This window comes from Notamacropus eugenii, chromosome 1, assembly GCF_028372415.1.
Source record: "Notamacropus eugenii isolate mMacEug1 chromosome 1, mMacEug1.pri_v2, whole genome shotgun sequence".
Classification (NCBI taxonomy): Eukaryota; Metazoa; Chordata; class Mammalia; order Diprotodontia; family Macropodidae; genus Notamacropus; species Notamacropus eugenii.
The window spans coordinates 213421096-213447095 of NC_092872.1; the positions used below are offsets into that span (position 1 = coordinate 213421096).

Sequence of the window (26000 nt, forward strand, 5' to 3'; positions counted from 1 at the left end):
AATTGTTAAACATTTATCAACATTTATCAACATACCACTAGATGGGATTCTTACACTACAAGCTGAGGTCACAGAGGGATTTTTAAAACCTACAAAGCTTCTCCTTCCCCCAATAGAGACAAGGTCATTTCTAAAGTTATCACTTTGGGGACCTGAACTTCCTTTTCCTTTAAGATATCAAGGTACAGTAGAAGAAACCCAGGATCAGGAGTCTGATTTGGTATCTACTCCTTCTTTTCCGTCACTCTCTTGGTCAAATCATTTAATCTTCCTAAGCCTCTGTTTCCTCCCATATAAAATGGGGATAACAACACCTGCCCTGAGAAGAAACAGAAAAAGTACTGGTCCTGGCATCAGGAAACCCAGGTTTAAATTTCAGCTGATGCTTAACTGCGATATCTCCATGGACAAATTAAGTAAATTCACTGGGCCTCAATTTGCTCATTTTATAAGATCAGGATGATACTGTAGGCACTAGCTCCCTTATAGGATTTCATATAGAAAATACTCTGTAAAGCTTAAAAGGATCCAGAAATATATCATCATTATTATTACCTCCTTAGGTTGTTGTGAGGCTTAATCAACTCCTTGGTTCATTTGGTCATTTGTTTCTTGGTTCATCCATTAATTAAATAAATATTTATAAAATATATCCTCTATGTTAGAAACCATGCCAGGTGCCAGGGATACAACAATAAAAACAGAACAGTTTCTTGCCCTCAAGAAGATTACCTCCTATTGGGGGGAGGGGGAGGACTAATATACACAGACATGATGTGCCACACTGGTCTTAGTACAACTGCACTTGGGGCCAAAGGCCTGAAAAAAATAAAATAAACAAATAAAAAACCAGGCTATTTCCCTACTCGAGAAGGTCCCAGGTTCTCTATTTCCTCTAAAGTAAAATACAAACTCATCTGTTTGGCATTTAAAACTCTTCACTGTCTCATCTGTACTTAGTGTAGTCACATTAAGACTTTTGGGACATTCTATATAAGATAGATTCTAAATAGATACAAAATGAATCCAGAGTATTAGAAGGAGGAGGATTTGTCCTGTGAGAAGTCACAGAAAGAACCTTGTATAGGAGCTGACCTTTGGGCTAAGCTTGGGTAAGCACTAGGTATCCTAAGGAGCAGCAGTGAAGATGGAGTGAATGCATTCCAGATGTGAGGGATAGCCTAGGTAAAGTCAAAGACTGGAGATGGACTGTCTTGAGGTGTAAACTGCTAATCAACATTTTAGTATGTTTAGCTCTTACTATCAATAACAGTACTCAACCATATAAAACATTGGCTACAGGATTCTTGAACTGCTGAATTAAGAAGGGAGAAGAAAGTGAATGGAATTCTGCTTCCTGAACATTAATTTAAGCTGGCAGCATTAAAGAAGATTTGCTTACCAGGGGCCTTTATAGAAACTGTGTATTCATTCTCCAGGTTGGCAGCCACACGCACTGAAGAGGAGTTCTCAGGACAGAATTCAGCTTCCGTCTTCACTTGGCTATCCAGCTTGCAATTCACAATAACATAAACTGTTGTGTGAGCCTAAGAGGAAGACAAGTGAATGTACTGTGTTTTCTATTAGAAAGTTGTTCAATTAGAAAGTTGTTCCAGGGCTGCTTGGTAACTTGATGCTGGTGTCTCCACCTGGAGCTGGCCCTACAGAAGGCAGCCCTCCTAGAGTCTAGTCCAGATCACTGTTACTCACAGTAGGGAAGTTGATTCTCACTTGGGAATTCATTTTCCTCTTCTATAATACCAGGAGACAACAGTACCTCCTGCAACACCCATGTTCTAAGAGCCCTCAGAGAGAACACCTTGCTTTCTGGGTCTTTCCATTAAAATACCAAAATGTCATTGATTTCTTACTGCTAGGTAAGCAGCCCTCCAAGACTGTGAACATCTTGCTGCCCAAATAAGGCAAATTTTACAGATCTAGTCACAATTATTGCTTAGCTTACTGAATATCCTTTTCCATAAAGTTCCTCCTTTGTTCTAGGGCCATGAGAAGGGTATGCCAGATGTGGATTTTTACTGTTGGCAAAGCGTCCTGTTCTTGGTAAAAGTGGCTGCTGAATGGAGACTAGGACTGCAACCTTGGCCTTGGCATAGTCATATCTTATCATTTAGTCAATAACAATCATCTAGTACGCATTATATGCTAGGCACTGGGAACGTAAAGGTGGACAAAAACATGATTCCTGCCCTCAAGGAACTTATATTCTAATGGAAGAAACAACATACAAATGACAATGCTCATTCTACCTATCTTATCTATCCTTCCATCCATCCATCCACCAGTCTATCATCCATCTATCCATTCATTTATCCATCCATCCATCCATCCATCCATCCATCCATCCATCCATCCATCTTTCTGTCTGTCTGTCTCTCCCTCTCTTTCTCTCTCTCTCTCTCTCTCTCTGTCTTTCTCTCTCTGTCTCTCTTTCTCTCTGTCTCTCTCCCTCTATCTACAGAGTTGACATAACATAATCTCAGAAGAAAGGCTCTAACAATGGAGGAGTTAGAAGGAAGACCAAGAATATCTCTGGCAGAAAGTTGGATTTGAGTAGAAAGGAGAGGAAAGAGTCTCAAAGTCACACGGAATGAAGACTCTAGGAAGAGTTAGCTAAGGAGGAAAATGTGGTTTCCTGGGACTCTTTCAGCAGAGTGCAATAAGACACCTACCCCGCAACGAATTCGGTCCGGCTGCACCACCATCAGGTTCCCTGGTTTGGTCTCCAGGGGCCAGTTCTTCTGAGTAGAGGAAATACACTTGGAGTAGAGAAGGGTCTTCTCGTCTTCGGCCTCAGTGTCTGTGATAGAGTCACAACCAGAATCTGTGGGCAAAAGGAGAGTAAGTAGCTCACGAGAGGAGTAAGAGGAAGGAGAAACATAGAGCTCGTGTTCCTATTTAGTCATTTCCCCACCTCCCCCACCCTGCCTTTCTTCCCCATGAAAGTCCCAACACATTACCGAATGAGAAACCACTCAAGATATTAAACAAATAAAAAACGAAGTAAGCAAATCCGGAAAAAGGACAGCGGGGAGGTGGAAGGGAGGAGTAGGACATGCCAAAAAAAGCTATGCAATCTTACAGGAAAGGCAATCAGTGTGCAGAAAGGAAGGCCAAGATACAGACCGAGCCTACCAAGGGTCCACCAGTGTGCTTCTTAATTGCCCCCTCTCTGCCCCTCTGCTGAGAGCTGGTGCCTATACAGAGCACACACTTGTTACATGTGTGAGGCATTACTCTAGGTACAGGTGAAGGGAGGAAATATGCATTTATTAAGCACCTAATATGTGGCAGGCACTGTGCTAAGCGCTTTTTACAAATATTACCTCATTTTGATCCTCACAACAACCCTATGACTTTACGGTTGGGGAAACAAAAGGTCAAGGGACTTGCCCCAGGTCACACCGCTAGTAAAAGTCTGAGGCCACTTTTGAACTTGAGTCATCTTGACTCTAGAGCTCCCTCTACTGTACAACCGAGCTGCCTTAGCTAGAAATTCAGAGACAATTGAATCAATTCTCATTTACAAAGAGCTTATAGGAAACACACCAGAAAATAAAGAACTTTACAAGATGTATGCTGGGGAGATGCTTCAGGCAGAGAAATAAATACATGGTGCTAACTGTTTTTTGAAGTCACCACTGTCAGCTTCCAGATTAAAACCCCCTGGGGTAGGCAAATGATGTTTGCTAACGCTGGAGTCACAAAGGGTCTCAGGATCAGTACTGGTCTTCTGACTCCTGGTGGTAAGCCATGATTTTCTTCATCTTGCTCGATTCCTTCAATTCCCGTGTTTTTCTTGGTTGCTGTTGACCTATGTGGTTCTATATCCCATTCTGCCCTTGCAACTCCTGCAGAGAGATCTCCCAGTGACTGCGGAGACTTTCAGCTTCCAGACTTGTTCTCTCTTCTGGGACTTACATCCTCTTTTTCTTCATCTTCCTCCCATTCCTTCAGCCCCTGGGACTCCCTTGGTTGCTGTTTGTCCAACTATCGGGTCACGTATACCACTCTGTTTGTACCTCCTGCAGATCTGGTGGCTATTTACGGGGACGTTGGTTCTTTGGCCTGTTCTAGCTTCTGATGCTCAGGTACTCTTCTCCTCCTCCCCACTCTGCCCCATTGCTTGCCTGGCTTCTGACTACATTGTTTTCCTCATGCCCTGTGTTCCATGGAGACTTACATCTTGTCCCCTGATCGCCTGCTGTTCCTAACTAATTTTACATATATATGTGTGTGTATGTTTATATATATATGTGTGTGTATGTATATATGTGTGTACATATACTATATATGTATATGTGTATGTGTACTATATAATTAAGTGTCAGGTTGTCTAGCATAGCTTGCAAATGCCAGAGGATACACATGAAGTGACTCTGTGTGACCCCAAATAAGAGATGACATAGATAACTATGGGGTACAGAGGAGTTTAGAATTGATCTGATATATGAGACTTGATCTGACATGGAACAGTATGAGGTAAAGCTAGTTGGGAAAGGATTCATGGATATGACAGGATTTAACTTAAAAGTCAAAAAGGATTGAGTTGACCTAGGCCTCAAAAAAGGTATATTGTGTGGGAAGGTAACAAGTCAACAAACACCTACTATGTGTCAAACACCAGTTGTGTGCAGAAACAAACAAGCAGTTCCTGCCCTTAAGGAGCTCATCATCTAATGAGGGAGACAACATGTGACACATACATATATATCATATGTGGAACATATTCATATATATCACGCATGTAACATATATGGGTATAATATATACATATATAAGCAAATTATATATAGGATAAATTGAATATAACTTTAGAAGGAAGGCATTTACATAGGAGAGAGAACCCGGAGCACTGGTCCAGTTGTACCAGAAAAAGATTGTCTTTGCTTTGCAATAAGGTCGGATGGGGAGTGGTATAGTTCAACTTACTTGGGAAAGGATGTGACACAGCCCTTCTCTAACTTCCACCAGCCAGGCATGTTGCTAATCCTGATCCCTCTCCTGGGACTCACCAGAACCCCAACTCCATGGAGATAAGAGAGGATGGCAAGGCCCAGGTACAGAAGGCTCTGGACCACTGCAGAGAGGAAGCACTCAGCCCCTTCCTGGATATAGGTACCTGAAGCAGTGAGGCATGTAGGCACCCCACCCTAATTATGTCTCTGTGTACTTCCTAAGGTCACTCTGTATTATACAAAGACTGGCTTCCTGTTCAGGTACAGGTTGGACTAGCTGTCATACAAGATCCCTTTAATTCTAAGATTATCTGAACATAAATAAAGGCAGAGAAGGAAGAGAAAATGGCAAGTGTGTTTAATGGGTAGTGGGAAGACTGGCTTGACTAGAAAAGCAGGCATGTATTAGCAAGAGGAAGGAATTAAGATTGAAAAAGAAAGGTGAGAGCCAAAGGGTGATGCAAGGCAGTAGAGGGCTATTACAGAGTCTTCTACAGGGAAGTGACATGAAAGCAATGGTTTAGAAAGATTAGTCTGCCAGCAGTTTGCAGAATGGATGAGAATGGGAGAGTTCAGAGGCACTGGAATCTCCACCTAGAAAACAGCTACTTGCTAATTAGAAGTAAATGCTAATACATGCTTCTTGGTCAATAGAAAAAAATTCAAATAGACAAAACATTAAATGGCAGTGCATATAGAGTCAGCACAGGCAGTATGTCTACAGATTTAGATCAAGGCATGGTGTTATCATGTGACTTGTCATAGCAGGATACGGTCAAACAGTCGAGTCCAGTATGTCTGAAATATACTATGTTGTTATTGGTATACTCCGACTCTTTGTGACCCCATTTGGGGTTTTCTTGGCAGAGACACTGGAGTGATTTGCCATTCCTTCTCCAGCTCATTTTAGAGATGAAGAAACTTAGGCAAAAAGGATTAAGTGACTTGCCCAGAGTCACACAGCTACTAAGTGTTTGAGGCTGGATTTAAACTCAGGTCATCGGGACTCCAGGACCACACTGGTCTTAAAATATACTATATAGGGCAGGGCTTTTTCACCTGGGGTCTATGTTTGTTTTTTAAAAACTATTTTGATAATTATATTTCAATATAATTGGTTTCCTTTGTAATCCTATGCATTTTATTTTAACATTATTCTCAGAAGGTGTCTATGAACTTCAAAGAGATCCATGGCACAAAAAAGATTAAGAACTCTTGGTATAAGGTAGACGTAGGGGAGTATTAGGAGATGGTAGGGGAGGAGTCTGCACCTATGATTTCATCAGCATAGGGAACTTCCAGGGTGGTAACATCCTCTGTTGATACAGATCAGTCACTCCTAACTTATGGTCTTAGGGAGTTACTTGTACCACTTTTTTGGGGGGAGGGGGGAGTTTGAAAGTGTCAAATAATACTTAGGAGACACTCTTCCACCAGGGTACTGAATGAGAAATCAGAAGGAGAAAATAAATCCATGGGCCAGGGTCTGAGCTTTGGTCTTTTTCTGTTTTTTATTTTGGTTTAAGCACTTGAATAAATGCTGTGAAACCAGAATAAAGTTCAAATGGGTACACAATCTAGGTATAAAGGCTGATGCTATAAACAAAGTAGGGGAGCAAGGAATAGTTTATTTGTTAGATTTTTGGAGAATGGAGGAATTTACGACCAAACAAGAGACAGAGAACATCATGAAATGCAAAATGGATAATTTTGAGTACATTAAATTGAAAAGTTTTTTGCACAAAGCCAATGCATCCAAGATAAGGATGGAAGCAGAAAACTGAAAAAGAATTTTTACAACTAGCGTCTGTGATGAAGGCCTCATTTCAAAAATATATAGAGAACTGAGTCAAATTTATAAGAATACAAGTCATTTCCCAGTTGATAAATGGTCAAAGGATCTGAACAGGCAGTTTTCAGAGGAAGAAATTAAAGCTATCTATAGTCATATGAAAAAATGTTCTAAATCACTATTGATTAGAGAGATGCAAATTAAAATAACTCTGAGATACCACATCATACCTATCCGATTGGCTAACATGACAAAATAGGAACATGATAAATGTTGGAGAAGATGTGAGAGAGTTGGAACACTAATTCATTGTTGGTGGAACTGTGATTTGATTCAGCCATTGTGGAGAGCAATTTGGAACTATGCCCAAAGGGCTATAAAAATGTGCATGCCCTTTGACCCAGCAATACTACTTCTAGGTTTGTATCCCTAAGAAATTATGAAAATGGGAAAAGGACTTACATGTACAAAAATATTTATAGCAGTTCTTTTTGTGGTGGCCAAGAACTGGAAACTGAGGGAATGTCCATTAATTGAGGAATGGCTGAACGAGTTGTGGTGTATGAATGTAATGGAATACTATTATGCTATAAGAAATGATGAAAAGGAGGACCTCAGAAATACCTGGATAGACTTATATGAACTGATGCTGAGTGAAGTGAGCAGAACCAAGAGAACATTATACACAGTAACAGCCACAGTGTGCAAAGACTGTTTTCGATAGACTGAGTCCTTCACAGCAATGCAACAACCTAAAACATTTCCAAAGGACTCATGATGCAAAATGCCATCCACATCCAGAGAAAGAACTATGGAGTCAGATTGCAAGATGAAGCAGACTATTTTCTCTTTTGTTATGTTTGGTTTTGTTTAGTTTTACTCAAGCTTTCTCTCATTTGTTTTAATTCTTCTATGCAACATGACTAACATAGAAATGAGTTTAATAAGAATGTATGTGTAGAACCCATCTAAGATTGCATGCTGTCTTGGGGAGAGAGGGGGGAGGGAGGGCGAATTTAAAACTTATGGAAGTGATTGTTGAAAAGTGGAAACATATAAATAAATAAGTAAATTTGAAAATAAGTAAATAAATAAAAATAAATAAATTCTTTGCAGTGGGGGAAGAGTTACTTCCAAAAATAATTCTAATGCCCATGAAGGCAACCTTATAATTAATCACAACGTGAGTGCTGGGACCTTGGATGACGATGGGATGGGACAAGTAAAGAAGCCGAGACTGGAAGTTGGATTAGGCCAACAGTCAGTGCAGATATGGGGCCATGCCTGCAGAATCCAGAGTCCAAGAGTTCCATGGAAGTAGGAGAAAGTAAACAGTTCAAGTGACTGGACCAAAGAAACCCCCTTTTAGCCTTAGGAAGAATAAAGGCAGGTCATAGATTCTAGACAGTGAGGCCACAGTGTCTCAGGGTCCAGTCCAGACAAAGCTGAATCTCTGACTTGTCTGGACTACACCAGCGGTCTGATGACATTGGCTTCCTTGCCATTCCTTGCAGACAACACTCCATCCCCAGGCTTGGTGAATTTTTATCAGCTACCATCTGTAGCTGGAATTCTCCCCTTCTTCACCTCCATCTCCTGGCTTCCCTGATTTCCTTCAGATCACAGCTGAAATCCCATCTTCTCTAAGAAAATTTGCTAATTTCCCTTAAGGTTGGTACCTTCCCTCTAAAATCACTTCCAATTTGTTTTATAAATATATTTGTGTAAGTACATGTATACACACAAATATCTATATCTACATATCCATATCCATATCCATATACATATCTATCTACCTACCTACATATCTATCATCTATCTATCTATCTATCTATCTATCTATCTAGCTATCTATCTATCTATCATCTCTCTCTCTCTCTCTCTTTCTACTTGTCTGTCTGTCAGTCTATCCCATATATATATAGGCAGCTAGGTGGCACAGTGGATAGACCACTGGGTCTGAGGTCAGGAAAATCATAAGTTCAGATCTGGCCTCAGACATTTACTATCTGTGTGACCCTGGACAAGTCACTTAATGTCTATCTGTCTCGGTTTTCTCAACTATAGAATGGGAACATGAATAGCATCTAACCTCCCAGGATTGTTGTGAGGATCAAAATGAGATATCCGTAAAGCACTTAGCACAGTACCTGGCACACCATAGGCACTCTCTAAATGTCATTCCTTTCCCATTCCCTTGTTTATACGTGGGTGTGTTCAGGTTGTTTTCTCCATTAGATCGTGAGGTCCTTGAGAACAGAGAGTTCTGGTCATTGTTGTTTTGGCTTCTCTACATCTCCCGAACGTAGCACAATGTCTGGCACATAGTAGGTGCCTAATGCTTGTTAACTCGACTCATCCAGAAACAGAAGTCAAGTTTTCTTCTAATTCAACAGACATGCATTGATCACCTCTTGGGTACAGAGCACAAGAGCAGGTGCTGAAGGAGTTATATAGAGAAACAATATTCAGACCCTTTCCCTTGGAGCCTCCAATGAATAAGATGGATAGGATGCATACAGAAATAACGTTAATAGAAATCAGAAAAAAAAATGAGTCTATGAGAGGCATACAGCTCCCTCCAGGTATGCTCTGAGGAAGGAAAGATCGTTTTTTGAAAGGTTTTGAGCCCTATAAAGCTGTTTACTGTGCCAGACTTGACTCACTTACATATTTACTAGTCACTTTGGGTGAAAGATGAGCAGTAGAATATGAATTTCACCCATTTTGCCAGTTTCCAATGAAGCCAGTGGCCTGGCAGAAAAAAACCCAGTGGTCTACTCAATTTCAGGACTGTTTGAACCAGATTCAAAACTGGCTCTAACTCACAGAGGCTGCCCTATTTATTTAACCCATTTAATGGGTCCAGGGATGCCTCAATTTTCCAAATAAAAAGTTCCCTAAGGCGAGCCAGAGCACAAGGCTTTTCTGAATGCCTTCCCAAATAAGCATTGCCCTTCTGGGATTTAGATACTTAAAAGCCACAAGCTGGAGTTGAGATAGATTTATTTTAAAACGAAATAAGATGAAAGTCAGTGCATTCAAACAGCGGTAAACCATAATTGCTACTGAGCCCCTTAAAAGCTCATAGTAAAAGCTCCAAAGTGGCTAAATGTAAACCACCTCGCAAGGAGGTCAAGCAATCTTGAGGTCGGGAATGCTTCAATTTTGCACATTAGTGCCCTGGCTCTTCCCCTTTCTTGATAAAGTTCCATTGGTGAGGAAAAGCAGTTGAGCACGGGTGGAGTAGGGATCATTGGGGCCAGCTGTTAAACAGCAAAAGAGCCCCTGCACTATTTGGAAAAAGCATGTATTAGAGAATGTGATGCAGCTAGTGGGGAAACTGGCATTACAGTGTTAACTAGAATTAAGGAAAATACCTCAAGGATGGCAAGAAACAAATGTACTGACCCCAGTGTGAAGGGCAAAACTGTTTCCAGGGCACTGGCGATCATAGGATCTAAGCATTAACCTTAGGGAAGGCATTGTCCTCCCTCACACCCAATAAATATATCCCTTCATTACCACCCTGTACCACTCGAATATCACCCAGTTTCTCCGAGGATCGAAAGTCTCCTGCCTAATAAATCAACTCATGCCTTTGTTGATTTTGTTACAATATGAACCAACCAATCCATAAATATATTAAGCAACTACTAGATGCAAGGCACTTTGCTGGGGTGCTGGAGATACAAGTAACAAAGTAAAACCACCCCAAGTTTATAATCTAATGGGAGAAGCAACAAGGATATATAAAATATATGTAGCATAAATATGAAATTAATGAATATATCCAAAGTAACTACGGTACAAAAGAGAAGATACGAGATAGGAAAAAAGATAAGGCAAATTCCTTGAAAACAGGGCCCATATCTGTCATCAAGGTTCTGTATTCTCTGCTATATTTTTCTAGGCTTCTCTGCCAGGAGAGGTAGAGTAGTGTAACAGATAGAGGTCCTTAGCATTAGCTGGGCCTTATACTATTAGCTATGTGTCAGTGGACAATTTATTTAACCTCTCAGGACCACAAGCAACCTTTTAAGCAAGGGTGAGCTGGTAAATGTTTAACAACTGACTCTCTGGGAAAAGTTTAATTTCCATTTCACATGCCCCTCGTTTCTGCATGTCCCTCATCTCCACGTGCCTAAATGGATCCTTCACTGGATGCCTGTTCTAACCTCCAGTAGCCAGGTCCTCTTTTGCCCAACTCTGAAAATTTCAGATTCTTAATTTACGATAAGCTCTGACTACTGGTGACTGCATTCACTGCCTGCAGCACTCAGTGTAGACACCCACCTTATAATCTCTACTTTGTTGCTGCCAATAGTCAAGATAGGACACAATCAAATTGGCCTCTGTCTCCAAAATATGCTTTGCATATTCTCACCTCTGCACTACCTGGGTGCCCTTGGACAATCAAGGATTAAGCCAGGGATGGGGAGCCTGTGGCTCTAAGGCCACATGTGGCCTTCTAGGTGTTTGGCACCACCTTTTGACTGAGTCCAAGTTTTACGGAACAAATCCTTTTATTAAGGGAATTTGTTCTGTGAAGTGGCCTCGAGGCTGCAGGTTCCCCACCCCTGCATTAAGCCCTACTATGTTCCAGGTGCTGCGGGACAAAAAAAACAGTCACAATCCTCAGGGAGTTTATTTTATCTATCAGTACATCACTTTTGTCATTAATTCTTTTCAATATACCACTTCGCCCCTAAGAGGTTTTCAAATAAAGGCCCTGAATGATAACTTGTCAGGCCAGGTCCACTAAGTCAGAACATTTTAAGGTTTACAATTACCCCGTAAAATATGTAGTGCAAAAATCATTAACCCCATTTTGTTGATGTAGAACTGGTACTATGAGAAGTTAAATGACTTGTCACATAGTAGATGTCATGAATCAGGTAATGATCATCTTCCAGTTCTAAGATTCTGCGGCCTGGAGATATACTTTTTGTTGAAGGGAAGAAAAGGAGAAGGACTGCTTTCAGATAAGACAGTCTCTAGCATAAGCTAACTTCTTCTCTTGCTGTTTGGAATTTCTCTCTTCCTTAAATTTAGTCTGTAGCCACTTCTCATCTGGTACATCTCTTTCTCACCCTACCTCCACCCATCCTTCCTTCCTTCTGTACGTGGTCCTAGGAATTAGGTGTAGAAATCTTAACGATTATCCATTCTTTATCTTTCATAGATAAAGAAACTGAGGCCCAGAGAAGGGAGGTGACTAGTGCTCAAGATAGTTATTATAGGTAGCAAATAGCAAAGGAGGATAGCAAGGTAGAAATCTGTTTTTGATCAATTGAAATAAAGAGAAGACAATGGAAAGGTTCTGTGTCTGGAGTAGGGGGAGAGAATGCATTGTTGCCCCAAGTCCCACTGTACTTCTCTCCTCCCTGTGACTTATTCTCTAATTTAGTCATCTCCTTCTCCTCTGAAAATGCTGAACACTTAATATAGTCTGCTTTATTTTATAGTTTTGCTAGGGCCATAGCGATGAGCTTTCCTTGGTAGCATTAACATTGGAGGAAAAAGGATTTGGAAGAAGAGGAGGAAGGGAAAGAGATGAAGGAGGAAGAAGAAAAAAAAGAAATTAGAAAGTAAGGAGAGGAAGGGAAGAAGGGAAGAGGAAAGAAGGAAAGAAAAAAGAAAGAAGGAAAGAAAAAGAAAAAAAGATCTCTAGTCTACTTGAGAGGACAAACAGTAATAACAACAGTTATTCCCATAAATTCATCATTTACAAATGCTAACGCTAATAATGACATCCTATGGCCGCTTTAAGGGTTGGAAAACAAACATTACCTCATTTTATCCTCGTAACCTCCTGGCGAGGTAGGTATCATTATTATTTCCATTTTTTAGATAAGGAAATTGAGACTGAGAGATGTCAGAGATTGGATTTGCACCCATATCCCCCCTTTCCGTTCCACCAGAGTTGTTTTTTCCAATATGCTGATAACAGATCGCAGTCACATAGTGTACAACTTGTAGAACCCAATTTTGTGAGTATTTATCGTAACTACAAATGTCTGGGTGGTACAAATAGGATGGTACAATTCAGTTTCAATACCTCCGTGGCTTCTGAGCACATATCCTGCCTATGTTTCAGTAATCACCCACAAATCTTCCTTCCCTACCCTCTTTCTCTTGCCTACCCTGGTTAAGAAGAATTTTTCAAGTCACAAGGTTTCCTTTCAATCCTTTCTCTTGTTTCCCAACAAACACAGTGTGGGAAAGGCAACATTGCCCATGACAGCTACCCCTCCTCCCTCAGAAATACCCAGTCATTTTTTGATGAAAAAAAAGTACAGTGTTAACTCAGGAAATCCTAACTGCCAGATATTTACTGGCTCTGGAGTCCAAAAGGAGAGCATAGTATTGCTATTTCATGGTGCCGACAACATGACCACTACACTGGAGAAGAGCCCATAGACAAGACCAAAAAAGGAGGGAATTAAAAATCATAACTGGAACTGAAGTTTCCCCATGTGCTAATTCACAGAGCAACTACCCTGAACATCTGGTTTCTCTCCCACTCAAACCCCAGATGTGCTCTTGTATCTCAGTCCTCCAAAGACAACTCAGTGTAGTCCTTCAGATAAGCAGACCTCGTGAACCTCCTTCCCTTAGCCCCAACTCACCTTTCAGATTCCAATCTAGACCAGGCAATCTCTTTCTGTAGCATGTAAGGCTGCGCTGTCGTGCTCCTACTCATCAGTTTATCCTTAGATTTCTGGGCCACCAAACTAATGCTCTTGCAGGACCACATAAGGAAGGACTTGCCTTTCTGCTATCTGAAGTCACAAAGACCATAAGAGAATGGAGATCCAGAATAAAAAGAAGGGGGCAGTGAGTAACTGCCACAAAGGTCTAGTGAGATCTCCAGGATCTGAGCTAGTTGTTTCACTTGGTGTCTCTAAAGGAACTTGATAAGTATTTAAAAATAAAATTAGAAACAGGAGGTGACACCTTGAGGCTTTTTTTTCACTCTACTATCCCCCTCACTTATCGACTTTGTAGAGACAACAGAAATAGAATCCCCTCCCCCAGAAATTCAGTCCAGACCACTGAAAGAAAGAATATTTCTCCTCCTCTGCCCCACCTTCCGTTCATTCAAGTCAAGCCAAGGTTGGGGGAGGGGACTTCTGACCTTTCCTAGCCCAGAGACAAAAGCCTTCTTTCAGAGACTGAACTCTGACAGCTTCCTTTCTGTGTACACTATCTCTCCTCATTCCTCATCATGGCATGAACTTGAGACCCTTTCAAATCCTTTCAGTTATACAGATTCGGATCTCCAGTGTCATCCCTGGCTCTTCATTTTCTTTCAACACCTTTCCCCCACCCCCATCCAATCGCTCTATTGATTTTACCATCATGGCATCCCTCCCATTTCTGCCCTTCTCTCCACTCACACGGCCACTCTCAGTTCAAGTTCTCATCACCTCTTGCCTGGATAATTGCTATAGACTCCTAATCTATCTCTGTCTCCAGTCCTTCCCATTTCTTATCCGTCCTCTATATAGATGTCAAATTCAAATTCCTAACATATAGATCTGACCATGTTACTCTCCTGCTCCATAAATTCCAGTGACTTCCTATTCCCTCCTAGGATTACATTTTCTGTCATGTGACTCCAAAATGCCTTTCCAGGCTGATTTGACATTACTTTCCTCCCACCCCTATACACTCCATGTCTTAGACAAACTAGTCATTTTGATGTTTCCTGTTCATGATATGAATACCTATGCTGGCTGCTCACACAGGCTGCCCCACATGTTTGGAATGATTTCCCTCCTCATCTCTATTGCTCTAATAGAACAACCTCAACTCCAGCCTTTACCCACCATTTCTGGACTTGTACTGGCCAACATACATATGGTTCAAATGGCCCTGGCCAATCAGCTTCATTTTAATTGACCTCACTTTCCCGCTCATACAATGCAGGGCCTGGATGCCTAAGGTCCCTCCAATAGAATGAGAGCAGGGCCTATTTCTTTTTTGTCTTTGTATCTGCAGTACCTAGCATAGAGCCTGGCACATAGAAATTTAATAAGTGATTGTTGAGTTGAACTTAATTGAATTGAATTGGACTCTCTTTGCTAGGAACCATGCTCTTTATTCAGCACTCATATACACCAGAACCAGTTCTTACAATTCATGGGAAATAAGCTTTCAGAGCACTGTACTGAGGGGAAAGGGGGCCCAGTAGACCCCTGTTTCATCTTTCAGGAAACCCCAGTGTTGCTAGTCAAGCAGGAGATACCACAGCTCCTATAAACGGCTTCCTCTTTCTTCATCTCTTTCCGACACTTATAAATGTGCTTCCTCTTTTTATGTAAATAGGGTACAAATAGCAAAATGCAGCCACCTAACTAGCAATTCATAACAGGTCTCTTAAAATGGGTTTCCCGTGGATGGGATGCATCCAAATCTAAAAAGTGACCAATGTACAAACTTACTTGTTTGAGAAGAAGTGGGAATTGTTGTGGGTTAATCAAGTATTTTTTGACCAGACATCTTAAAAGAGAATTGTGGAAATAAAACTCAGCCCGTCATGTCAAAACCTTCCTTCTGTTTCCACGCATCAATTATAACTCCAGGAATTGTTTGAATTGTTACATTTCCCTCACGTAGGCCAATTGTTTCATTCTTTCATTGGGGCGCATTTATGATGTGATACGGGATTGGTTAAGCTTCACTTTCTATTTCTAGAAAGGTTCTACTCTGCCATTCTCACTCATTTGTGAGAAACTAGCAGATGGGGTTTCACAATATGGCCAGAAGGGTATTTCCTGCAGGCTACCTGGCAAATAGAACACTGAGGTAGAGCCTAACGTGTTGGTAAAATCGCTCCAAGCACAACTTGGAACTTTTTTTTTTTTTCCTTTTTTTTTAAATTATTTTTTAATGTTTAACAATCACTGCCATACAATTGAGATTTTATCCCCCCCACACCTACCCCCCATTACCCCCCTCCCTCCCCACGACTGCATACAGTTCTGTATAGGTTCTACATATACTTTCCTATTGAGTATATTTTCACTATAGTCATGCTATGTAGTCAGACTAAAATAAATGAAAGAAATCGTATAACAAATCAGAACATGATACACAAACACATACACATACACAAACATGATCTGTTACATTTTGTGAGTGACTTCCATATTTCTTTCTCTGAGTGTAGAAGGCATTTTGCCTTGAGAACCATCTTTGGGATTTTTTTTTTTTATAAGAAGTTCTTGCGTTATTACAAAATTTGGAACTTCTATATACAGAAAGATGGCAGGAGAGATGTCCTTCATCTGGAAATTTGCTGTAGGAACAGACATGGAACTTGGTGATTGTCTGAAACCACTTGTAATTAAAGGAATTTTCTGAAGTTCTGTTGGTTCAGCTGCTACATGATGGACCTGAAAGAAAGCTTTCCTCCTCATGAGGGCAGGAAATTGCAGTGGGAATAACTTAGAAAGTGGAAAAAAAGTGGTATATAAAGTCAGAGGCTCAGAATGCAAATCCTGTCTCTGCTACTTACTACCTAGAGTAGGTGGCTTTGGGCCAGTCACATAGCTTTTATTGGGAGCTTGGTTTCCTCATATGTAAACTGGACTAAGGACTTGGACTAAGTGATGATCCCTGAAGTCCCTTCCAGTTCCAATTCTATGATCTCTGCTTCTAGATCACCTCGTTTTAGGTCCAAAAGAGATCCCCGAGGTTATCTAGCTTAACATCCTCATTTTATAGATTAGGAAACAGAACCTAAGTGACTTGCCTATGACGGAGTACAATATTGCTCATCTCCCCACCAGGAAATAGCAATTACAGGAACAAGTGACCACAGAAATACACCTCTGATTCTGACATTCTATAGCTCAAAGTACAGTTACTAATAATGACCTGATAAATAAATTTGGACTCTGATAGGTAAAGTCCCTTTTTCCTACAGAAGTGGTTTAATAGTCTGATTTTCCCAGATTCAAAAATTACTATGACTATATGGTTGTTCAGGTTCGTAGGAACTCGTATTGTACCAGGATAAGTGCAATGATTAATTAAAAAAAAGAATGAAGGATGTTCCATTGAAACTTGTTATTTGGAACTATGCCCAAGGCAGAAAGTTATATAAGTTTGAATCCTTTTTTTTCTTTAAAAAAATTTATTTAGTATTTTATTTTTCTCTAGTTACATGTAAAAACAATCTTTAACATTTTTAAAACTTTGAGTTCCAAATTCTCTCCCTCACTCCCTCCTCAGCCCCTCACCCCCACTGAGAAGGCAAGCAATTCAATATAGATTATAGGTCATGCAAAACATATTCATAATAATCATATTGTGAAAGAAAACAGACAAAAACTCGAGAAAAATAAAGTTTTTTTTTTCAAAAAGGATGCTTCAACCTGTATTCAGACACAAAAATAAAGAAAGTTTTAAAAAAAGGATGCTTCAATCTGTATTTGGACACTCTCAGTTGGGGATGGATAGCATTTTTCATTCTAAGTCCTTCAGAGTTGTCTTGGATTGTTGTACTAAGCTAAATCATTCACAGCTGATCATCTTACAATATTGCTTTTACTTTGTACACTTCACTTTGCATCAGCCCATGCAAGTCTTTCCAGGTTTTCCTGAGAGCATCCTGCTCATCCTTTCTTATAGTACAATAGTCTTCCATCATAGTCACATACTATAACTTGTTCAGCCAATCCCCAGTTGATGGATTTCCCCTCAATTTCTAATGCTTTACCTCCAGAAAAGAGCTGCTGTGAATATTTTTGTACATATAGGTGCTTTTCCTTTTAGTTTTTTGTCTCTTTTTGGATACAGACCTAGTAGTGGTATTAGAAGGTCAAAGGGTATGCATGGTTTTATAGTCCTTTGGGCATAATTCCAAATTGCTCCGCAGAATGGTTGTATCAGTTCACAACTCCACCATAGTGCATTAATGTCTCATTTTCCCCACATCCCCTCCAATATTTGTCATTTACCCTGTTTGTCCTATTAGACAATCTAATAGGTATGAGGTAGTACCTCAGAACTGTTTTCATTTGCATTTCTCCAATCAATAGTGAATTAGAATATTTTTTCATATGGATATAGACAGCTTTGATTTCTTCATCTGAAAACTGCTTATATCTTTTGATCATTTATCAATTGGGGAATGGCTTCTATTTTTTTATAAAATTGACTCAGTTTTCTATACATTTGAGAAATGAGGCCTTTATCAGAGAAACTTGCTACAAAATTTTTTTCATAGTTACTATTGCTAACTGTATTTCCCTCCAACCTATTTCCCCACCCCCAGTTATTCTACTCTCTCTCTCTCCTTTCATCCTTTCCCTCCTCAAAAGTATTTTGCTTCTGACTCCCCCTCCCCCAATCTGTCCTTCCTTCTACCACCCACCCCCTTCTCTTATTCCTTTCCCCTCCTACTTTCCTGTAGGGTAAGATAGAGTTCTGTGCCCAATTGTGTGTGTATGTTATTCCCTATTTGAGCCAATTCAGCTTGAATCATTTTCAAAATATAGACTTATCACAGGCTCAGAGTTGATCGTGGTTTGCTTTTTAAATCCTGAAGGGACTTTAGAAATAGCAGAATCATAGAATAAAAACTGGAGGTACCTTAGAAGTCTTCTAGCTCAATTCTTTCATTTTAGAGATAAGGAAACTGAAGCATCCAGAAGTCAAATTATTAGCCCAATGCTGCACAGATCATAAATAGCAGAACTGAGATTTGAATTCAGGTCCTCTGATTCTAAGTCCATTTGACACATTCATTATTTAGAATGTGTAAAGACTTCTTTAAGTCTGTATCTTAACACTAATTCACTGTTGGTGGAGCTGTGAGCTGATCCAACCATTCTTGAGAGCAATTTGGAACTATGCCCAAAGGGCTACAAAAATGGGCATACCCTTTGACCCAGCAATATCGCTTCTAGGACTGTATCCCCAAGAGATCATAAAAATGAGAAAGGGTCCCACATGTACAAAAATATTTATAGCGGCACTCTTTGTGGTGGTCCAAAACTGGAAATCAAGGGAATGCCCATCAATTGGGGAAAGGCTGAATAAATTATGGAATGTGAATGTAATGGGACAGTATTGTGCTATAAGAAATGATGAACAGGAAGATTTCAGAGAGGCCTGGAAAGACTTATATGATCTTATATGAAGACTAACATGATCGCTGAGTGAAAGGAGCAGAACCAGGAGAACTTGGTGCACAACAACGACCACAGTGTGCAAGTTTTTTCTGGTAGACTTGGAACTTCATTGCAATGCAAGGACTTAAAAAAATTCCCAATGGTCTTTTAAGGCAAAATGCCTTCCACACCCAGAGAAAGAACAATGGAATTCAATCACAGAATGTAGCAGATCATTTTCTTTTGTATTATATTTTGGTACGTTATATGATTTTTCCAATTCATTTTAATTCTTCTATGCAGCATGACTATGGTGAAAATGTATTTAATAGGAATGTATGTGTAGAACTTATATAAAATTGTATGCCATCTTGGGGAGGGAGGGGGGAGGGAAGGGAAAGGGAGGAGAAAAAAATCTAAGTTATATGGTAGTGATTGTAGAACACTGAAAATAAATAAAATTAATAAAAAAAATTTTAAAAAGTCTGTGTCTTTTGTTTATATTTCCTTTGCTGTTTATTATTTTGTTAAGATCTATAAAGGATGTGTTTAAAATATCTTTCCTTTTCAAGCCTCAGAAGGCTATTAAAACCAAGTTTTTCAATATTCTGTAGTCTGCAGTTTCCTTTATATTTATTTCTATTAGATTTGTCAAGGTCCTAAAGAGGAACATTAAAGTCTACTATTAATGTATTATTAAGCTCAACTATTAATGTCTTACTATTTAGGTTTTGTTGGTTAATTGTTGGGTTTTGTTTTTGCCTTGGTGTGTGTGTGCATGCGTGCTCATGAACAGATATGCAATGCTTATACTGTCTCATTATCCATGGCACCTTTAAGTACAATGCAGTTTATTTGTTTCTTCATATTATCTATTTTAACTTCTGCTTTATCTGAAATTAGAATTGCAACTCCTATTTTTTTTCAGATACAGTGAGTTTTATTCCAGTCCCTCACTTTAAATATGTATTAGTCCCTGCATTTTAGGCGCATTTCTTTGTTATCTATGTTTTTTAATACAATATACAACTCTCCGCCATTTTATGGGTGAATTTAATTAATTTCTATTCAAGGTTATAATTGATGAGTTTTACTTTCCCTCCATTATTTCCCTCATATATTATTTGCTTTTTAACAGCATAAAGTACAATGCATCTTGATTTGTTTATGATTTAGTCTTAGGTTTTAAGTACGCATAAAAATGCAAATTTGTACACATGCTTTCCCATACTTGACATAGATCACAGGATTCTACTTTTACTGATATAATCCTTTTAGCACTTTCCACATCATTCTGGATGAGTGTGCCATTCAAGGATCATCCCCTCTCTCCTGACAACATATTCCTTTGTTGTTGTTTTCACCTATAGTATCCAAATTCTAAGTATGATAATTTTCTCCACCCCCCAACATCACCTTCCCCTTTCCTTTTCAAGGTTATTAGATTCCAAATCCTTCAAACTTTTGTTGATTTGGTGGATTATTTTCTTTCTGATCATGGGTAATGGAGAATCCATGGTCTTTGGCTTCTCTTATTGGCTTCCAGTTGATCTTTGGCCTTGGTCTGTTTATCTGGCTTCCGCAACCCTGATTTGTTCTAATCTCTAACAGCTGTAGGCACCCAAACCTTCAATTTGCTTATCCTAATTCTCAACTACCTATAACTCCCAGTTCTCACTTCTTCTTGAGAAGCTTAGCCATCCTATTGTCCATACTCCAATATACCAGTGAATATCTGGAAAACAGACCATCAGACTTAATGTTGTACTTCCACATTGCTTATTATATTCTCCAAACCTATTCTCCCTCATCCACCCTCCGAGCAGCTCATAAAAGCCCACGAGAGTTGAGGAGCCAAAGGAATGACCTTGACTTGCTCCGGCTAAACAAGGCTAAAAATATTGATTTTGTTTAATAATTAACACCTTAACCAAACTGACGACTATAACTTCCTATTAAGTCTATCAGAGGAATTTTTAGTTTCAGTTAGAAGGTAGTATAGTGTACCCTTTAATTCACTTCTCTCAAGGTCTAAGCTTCAGATGGGAGTGGAGGATAAGGGTGAAAATCAGTGAGGCAAGGTCATAAGAATTAAAATTGTTTTCCTTGTCCCAAAAATATCTATCTGTTCTAACTTGAAGAGAAGGAGTGGAAATGAAGATGAGAAAAAGAGGATAAATCAAAGAACATTCAACACCTTCCTTTACCTCTTTTTGTCCCGACCCCTACTTTCCTCACAAAGACTCCTCATTTTCTTCTCTAGACTCACTGTAATATTATCGTCCACTTAAACATGTAGTTTTGCAAGGTCTATACTCAAAAGGTCATTTATTTCCTCTTCATTCAGGGATCATCAAGCTTTCAGAATAGTGGTGCTCTGTCCTGTTCCTTTTTCTACTCTTCAAGTTAGGAACAGGAATGGGAAAGTTCTTCTTATTACAATTTGAAAATTAGCAATTAATTTGGCTCAAAAAACTCCTCTTTTAAATGAACTGAGAAGGTAAGCTGATCACTCATGCCTTTATATGAATTACATATTTGAAGGGAATTTTACATGCCATCTAACCTAACCACTCATCTAATGCATGAATCCCTTCTCAAGTATCCTTGAAAAATGTCCATTTAATCTCTGAATTTGTTCAGTGATGGAGAGCTCACTACTTCATGCAAAATACCTCATGAGTCAGTTATCATTGCTGGCCAGTTCTAGATGTAAAAGAGAATTTTTGTTTTTTATGATAAACTAAAATCTTGCTCCATGAATCTTCTACCCACTGATCCTAGCTCTGCTTTCTGCAAGTAAACAGAATATGTCTAGTCCCTCTTATACAAAACATTCCTTTATTAATTGATGTTAGTGATCACGTTTATCCCTGAACCTTTTATCTTTCCAGCTAAAAATCCCTAGTTCTCTCCATAGTTTCACATATGATATGGTTTCCAAATCCTTCATCAAATGAGTCCCCTTCCTCTGGATGCATTCTAATTTTTTCAGTATTCTACATACTTTATGACCTACTGACACCACAATCCTTATTGTTTCTTGCACAAGATACTCTATCTCTTGACTCCATGTAATTTCACTGGCTGTTGTCCTTCATGCCTGGAATGCTCTCCCTCCTCATTTCTTCCCTCTAATCTTCTCCAAGTCTAATATCTCATCTCATACCACTGGCACTCTGTGGCTATAAAAGCTCCCATTTTCTCCTACCCTGTACCTTAGGGGTGTTATACTTCATGTCCCTACTACCTAAAAACCAGCAGTTTCATGAGCAAAATTCCATCCTTCTTCCAAAATACTCACATTTGTCCTTCCAGATAATCTCATAGTTGTGGCAGGTGCCCGTCAAAGGGTTCTGCACACCTGGGAAGTAGCTGATGAATAAAAAATCCATCTCACTCTTTTTTATTTTCAGTGGGATAAAGTGGATCTCAGAGGATTAATAGATAAGAATGGATTCTGATCAACATTACAGTCCTCATTACTGTGTTTCCCCCAAAAGATACCCCTCTCCTGCTTTTCCCTGGGGCTGTCCAGAGCACCATCATCCTTCTCTTCATTCAGATTTACCACCTTGTTGTCACCCTAACTTTTCACTCTTCCTCACCCCACATACACAATTAGTTGCCAATTATTTTCCATTCTACTTCCATAATATTTCTCTGTATTTATATGGTCACCACTCTTCTTCTGGCCCTCATCACCTTTCATTGGCTCTTATTGATTGCCTCAGTTATCTCTGCCTCCTCCAAACTAGCCTTCATACTTGCTGCCAAATTGGTATCATCAACATGCAGATCTGACCATATCACTTCCTTATTCAATAAACTCCAATGGCTTCTTATTGACCCTAATTTCAAATATCACTTCATTTTTCTTATCTTTTAATTTGTATTTGAGCATGTTTTATGATGCAATTAATCAATCAGCAATAAGCATTTAACAGGACTTACTATGTATGTTAGGCACTATGCTAAACACTGGGGAATATAAGGAAAAAGGAGAAGTAGCCCCTGCCCTCAGAGAGCTTGTATTCCATATATAGATACATATCCATATATAGATATGTGCACAATACACATAAGATAAATGCAAGGTAACTTAAGAGAGGATGGCATTGAGATATATATATATATAATGTACATAATCACTAGTACAGTCATAGATATATAAATGATATATAAGTAAACATATGCATTTATATATGTTTGTGTACATAGATAAATAGATGCTGGATAGATAGATAGACAGCCTGACATCACCATAAAAATGCTGCCCTAGAATGTACCAGGACTGATGTGGAACTGTGGAATTGTGGGGCTATTTTGAAAGAGAATTCTGGGAGGAAGACACTGCAAGGAGGAGAATGATTGGGTAGCATCCTCTATCTTGGTACCATGTAGGGAGGGGACAGGCATCCTAGTGTTTCCTCCAACACCAGCTTTTACTTTCAAAGAGACTGGGACAAGCTGCTCTATTGCTCTGGCTCAAGCTAGTCACAGTCTTTGCTGTGCTAATGTACCTACTTTCTTCTCTACTTTTGAGTCAGGAAAAGTTGCTACCATGCTAATGGTCATTCCTCTGAGGTCTGTCTCTCCCTCTTCCTGATTAGGAGAAATGAATCTAAGGAGAAAAACCATTTTATGCCCCTGTCTTCAGGAGCACCTGGTCCTGGGTTACATCCATTGAACTGGGCTCCTCTGCCATTTTTCTCCCACCCAGTCCCCAGTTGTTGTGTTGTTTTTCCCCTTTTGATAAAATAATTTAGTGGCCACTGACCCTTGTTATGTAATCAGTGATAGAATTACGAATAGAAGTTGGGAAAGTGGTCACTCTGGAAAAAGTAGAAGCATCCTGACTCTAGTGGAAAATGTGTGGAGAGGTGGCAAAGCAATGATTTCTACTTCAGGGGGTCACGAGTCTTTTGGGTCACTCTTGAATCATATTCTTTAACTGCCTCAAAGTTTATTTGAACATTTCAACTATGAGAAGTAAAAGAAATCTTTACAATCAGGGGTGAGGAATCTGCAGCCTCAAGACCACATGTGGCCCTCTAGATCCTCAAGTGCAGCCTTTTGACTGAATCTAAACTTCACAGAACAAATCCCTTTAATAAAAGGATTTGTTCTATAAAACTTGGACTCAGTCAAAAGGCTGTACTTGAGGACCTGAAAGGCCACATGTGGCTTCGAAGCTACAAGTTCTCCACCCCTACCCTGAAGTCAGTAGAAAATAAGTAATTTTAGGTATATACAAGTCAACCCAGGACTGGGAATGGGAAGGGGAGTGCCTTCTGTGGACAATGCTTTGGTCTCTTTTGTAGGTTTTACTGATGTTTACCTGGAATTCTCCCATTTCCTCTTCTAGTGGCTTTCTGGTGGATAAGGATACTTGTAGAAGAGGGATTCCCCTCAGTCACTTCTCTATTTGCATTGACACATATGGAGGCTACCTTCCCTGAAATTATGCTTATTCCCACATGTGGAAGACGTATAGAGTAATATCTCATATACACACTGGAGGTACATACATATGCTCAAACTATTTTTACTGATAATGAGACATACTCAAATAAGTTTGAAGACTTCTATTCCACTCAATAAACTCCAGCAATTTCCTAATGATTCCAAGAATAAATAAATAAATAAATACAGCTCTGTTTAGCTTTTAAAACCCTTCACAACCCACCTTTCCAAACTTATGCTATATTATTCCCCTTATCATACTCTATGTTCCAGTCAAACTGGCTGGAGTATTTCTTGGTGTCCTCACACATGACAGCACATTTTTCTTCTCTGCATCTTTTCACAGGCTGTTCCCCATGCCTGAAAAGCACTCCCACTCCACTTTTGTCTTTTAGAATCCCTTGTTCCCTTCAAAACTCTGCTCATACAACATGTTCTAGGTGGGCCTTTCCTGATACCCCAATTTCTAATGCCCCTAAATGTCCTTTCTTTAATTTTATATGATTTGTGTGTTTGTATGTAGATATGCGTATGTATTATATATATGCATGGCATACACATATATAGGTATATAACATATACAAACATATTTGTAATAGACATGTGTATATTTAATATATTATATATAATATACACACATTTGTGATATATGCATATGCACACATGTGTGTATACCCATACATATGTGTATACATGGTTGTCACGTGTGTATTTATTTTATGTGGTTTTATGTATATGTGACAATATGCATACATGCATGATCAATACATATATACATGGATACATATGCCACATGTATGGCATACGCAAAGTAGGAGCTCATACACTGGGGAATAGCGAAACAAATGATAGTACATGGATGACAGGAATTTTACTGTGCCACAAGAAATTAAAAAGAATTCAGAGTGTAGTGAGTATGAATTGATCTAGATGGGTCATCTCAGGGAGCATGTACCCAGGGCTCTTCTGAAAATGTCCAGGGACTCCAAGGGCATGGCAACTCATAAATCTTGAGTTGGAAAGGACCCCAGAAGCCATCTAGACCCATGCCTTCTTTTTACAGATAAGGAAACTGGAGCTGTCCATGAAGGCTCTTTGATTTACCCAATATCACACAGGCAGTAGATGTCAGAGATGGTATTTGAATCCAGGGCCAATGCCTCTGACTCTTTCCACCTTACCACAATGGCTCAACTACGGTGAAAAAGGTACTACGTAATCTTTGAAAAGTAATAATGCCCACTCTCAATCCACTATTACTATCAATTGTTTATTACCTGCTTTTCAGGCATACACAGTGGACACAAAGACAAGCATAGAACAATCCTTGCCCTGGAAGAGCATGGAAAATGAGAAGAGGAACACAAGCCTGGGAAGGGAAAGGCCAGTATCAACATTTTAAAAAAAGAAAACAGAATCTATAAACTACAGGCCAGTAGCTTGCCCTCAAATGGATCATTAAAGAGATGGCTGATGAATGTCTAGAAAAAGGAATCAGTGATCACAAAAAGCCAGCCAGGCCATGCCAGACTAACCTTATTTCCTTTTTTTGATGATCACTAAACTAGTAGGTAAAGGAAATGCAGCAGTTAGAGATGTCAAAGAAATGTAGCCATTAAGAAAATATATGACAAAGCA

General features: G+C 39.5%; 1 protein-coding gene across 1 annotated transcript in view; it reads right to left on the reverse strand.

Annotated features, from left to right (window-relative positions):
- Positions 1-26000, reverse strand: part of PIK3AP1 (phosphoinositide-3-kinase adaptor protein 1) — a 139105-nt gene that overhangs the window by 60574 nt on the left and 52531 nt on the right. Inside the window, exons 3-4 of the mRNA XM_072626460.1 lie at positions 2691-2842; positions 1403-1547 (exon numbers count right to left, since the gene is read on the reverse strand). Coding sequence (XP_072482561.1) covers positions 1403-1547; positions 2691-2842 — 297 coding nt within the window. The remainder of the gene's footprint in view (positions 1-1402; positions 1548-2690; positions 2843-26000) is intronic.